At 38.3% G+C, this 3,247-nt stretch overlaps 1 protein-coding gene across 2 annotated transcripts; it reads right to left on the bottom strand.

The window, feature by feature from the left end:
* Positions 1–368: 368 nt before the first annotated feature.
* LOC106564129 (uncharacterized) lies at positions 369–2,380 on the bottom strand. 2 transcript variants are annotated; one of them, XM_045714500.1, is made up of 5 exons: positions 2,123–2,380; positions 1,879–1,946; positions 1,473–1,553; positions 1,194–1,351; positions 369–1,016 (listed from the first exon to the last, which is right to left on the bottom strand). In XM_045714500.1, exons 1-5 carry the CDS (start codon positions 2,169–2,171, stop codon positions 986–988), a joined length of 387 nt encoding a protein of 128 aa, XP_045570456.1. In that variant the 5' UTR covers positions 2,172–2,380; the 3' UTR covers positions 369–985. The 2 variants fall into 2 exon arrangements, with proteins under 2 accessions (XP_045570456.1, XP_013985651.2); XM_014130176.2 differs by having other exon boundaries at positions 1,473–1,556.
* Positions 2,381–3,247: the final 867 nt, after the last annotated feature.

Consider the following 3,247-nt stretch of genomic DNA (forward strand, 5'->3'; position numbering starts at 1 on the left):
CTCATAGAACATGATGTCATCTCCCTGAGGACGATGAGCTGGCCAATCAGTGGTCTCCTCACATTAATATTTGAATTGACCGGTTATACGCCCACACCACTCAAAGAAATTCTTATAAGTCATATTTCATAGAAATCTGGAAACACTGGACAGTTACTTTTTGGGTCAGTTACTTTAAGCCACGTACCAAACAATCAATAATTTTTTTACAGAAAACTGAGATTCTAAATAAAAAAGGTAGCAAAATGCCAACATGAGTTCCTAGACATTGTAATTAAATGCTTTATCACGATATGTTAATCAGTAAAAGCTCTAATTAGCAACATTTCTAGAGTAATGTTAGAGGTGTCAAAGAAGAGTTGTAGTTGTACTATCAATTGAGGTTTATTTTTTGCCCGGACAAAAAGTTCAAACAAACATTAAACAATTTCAACATTTTGGACTAAAATAGCAAAAGATTTACATTTGTAGATGATACAAAATGTACTGCAGTTTAAGACTAAGACTGACACATACACTTTTATAAACTGGATCATTCGAGCCCTGGATTCTGAATGGCTGAAAGCTGTGGTATATGAGACAACATACCACGGTATGACGCAAATCAAATTACTTACTTTTCTAATTACATTGGTAACCTGTTTGTAATAGCAACAAGGCACCTCTGGGGTTTGTGTTATAGGGCCATTATACCACAGCTAAGGGCTGTATCCAGGCAATCCCCATAGCATGGTGAATAAGAACAGTCCTTATCCATGGTAAATTGGCCAAATACCACACCCCCTCTGGCCTTATTCCTTAATTATAATACAGGTTCCCAAAACATTATTTCAGAACATAATCATTTCAATAATTTCATCATCCATTTATATGCTTGTGTTGTGACTAGTTTGAAAAAGAAAGAGCAAGATGCTGGCAGCATAGCATTGTCTTGACACCTGGACATCCATCTTCTCACTTTGGAATCTGGATACTGGCTGCTTGGTCAGTAGCTCAGGTCCAAAACTTCCTTTGGTCTAAAGATACACAAAAGACTACATCAGTGGAAGATCGGAAGACATAACCCCCAATATTTTCATATTAATGAATACATTCAATAGTGTTTCAATTAATAAGCACAAGCGATCATCGCTACTCTCTTTAGTCGTCTGAACAGTGACTAAAGAGTATGCTGAACGGTTTCTAGTACTCACTTGCAGGCCTTAATTTTAACACAGATGGCCCTCATGCCATCGCTTGTGTTAAGCTCATCAATCACCACCCACAAGTGTTTTTTCACCAGGTCTTCACAGGTAGATTTTACTAAGGGTAATTTACCGCAATAGGACAATAGCTTCTGCTTTATCTCCTCCTATCGATGAGAAATCATCATCAACATCAGTTGACATTATCAGAGAAATATCACAGTAAATAGTTAATAGTGCAATTTCATGAAAGGACACTCTTATGAATTGTAATGCTATGGTAGCTACCTGGCTAGAGGAAGTGGAGATGGATTCCTTCACTTTCTTCAGTGCCCGCTTACACGGCCCGCAGGTCCACTTTAGCTGTTTCTGCTTTGGAAAGCACAAACAGACAAGAAAGGAGAACAAATTACACTTAAAACAAATATATGCACCCCAACCCCACATTCTTATTATTAATAAAATGGTGGTGTGATGTATTTAGTGTTATGGTTTAAGTACATTTGAATATGTAATGTGAGAGTGAAAGTCAGGTGGGACAATAGTTTCTTCAGTCAATGTATGTTTTTAGTTATATTTATGTCTATGGTTAAGTTATGTTACACAGTAGCAGTTTGAGTATTCCAATAGGAAGTTGCAGAATTGTCTACACTTTCTGCTAGTTTATAACATTTTGACCATAGCATACTATTACCATGCGCTTTTCCAGCTGTGCTTCCACTACTTCCTGGTCATCTTGGCATTGCCCATGGATTTCCCAAACTGCGAAGAAAAAAATGACACAACAGTCATGGGTACTTTACTTGTATTGTACTGAAACCAAAGGTGAACTTGGAGTTGATTTAGGCCCCCTACCAACAGTTCCCCTTGCACCCTGACGCAATGTACGTGCTGCATATACAGTAGTTACTACTTGAGTTAAATAAATAAAATCTCACCTGAACAAGCCAGCAGACTGAGGGCAAGGAGGACCAGAGATGTCTTCATGATTTGTGGTGGTAGAGATGTGAAGAGTAAAAGTCGTGTTGGGATTTGGTAAAGTGACTTAGGAAGCAGACAAGCCCCTTTATATGTTGAGGCCCCTCTATACACAGCCCCCTGTATAAACCCCACCTACAGTTCAATCTATTGATAGTACATCTCACATTAACCACAAGACACAACCCTTACAAGTCAACAGGACGTTACTTGGAAGAACTTTATCTTTTCTCGTGGTTTAGACCTTCAGTACATACTGATGAGGAGCAATCTTCATCATCACCTTTTTTCTATCTCTCCACTGTCTGATCTCCATTTTAATTTCATTTTCGGTATACTCACTTTGTTTTCAACCACATTGACATTTTTTATAAAAACTTGTTCAGCTAGCTTACAAGTGATACATTTAGGGCTAGATCTACTAAAATAACATATGGAGTTGTTTTAAGATAGTAATAACCATTTTATATTTTAGGACACCTGTAGGTACGTATATAAAAAACATTTTTGTAAATTATTTGATGAAGCATTACATTTGCCCTTATATAACACAAAATTACATAGCGAAATAAATCAAAAGGAAGTATGTTTTAAAGTTTCTGAAATGCATCAGAGAGAAAGTAAAGCTCAAAATAACATCAGGGACAAAAGCATTTTTATATTAGTGTTTGTGGTTAACTCAGGAGAAAGCATTTACACTGCTCCAGAGTCCAATGGTGGCAAGCTTTACCCCACTCCTATCAGACCTCAGGATAAGACCCAGATGCAGACAGTTCGAAGTTACAAAAGTTTATTACAAAAACAGGGGGCAAGCAAATGACAGGTCAAGGGCAGGCAGAGGTCAGTAATCCAGAGCAGAATCCGAAAGTTACAGATCCGTAGGCAGGCTCAGGGTCAGAGCAGGCAGAATGGTCAAAAACCGGGAGAACTAGAAAACAGGAACTGACAAGAAACAGGTGTACGGGAAAAAACGCTGGTAGGCTTAACGAGACAAGACGAACTGGCAACAGACAAACAGAAAACACAGGTATAAATGCATAAGGGATAATGGGGAAAATAGGTGACACCTGGAGGGGGGTGGAGAC

This window comes from Salmo salar, chromosome ssa01 (assembly GCF_905237065.1).
Source record: "Salmo salar chromosome ssa01, Ssal_v3.1, whole genome shotgun sequence".
Classification (NCBI taxonomy): Eukaryota; Metazoa; Chordata; class Actinopteri; order Salmoniformes; family Salmonidae; genus Salmo; species Salmo salar.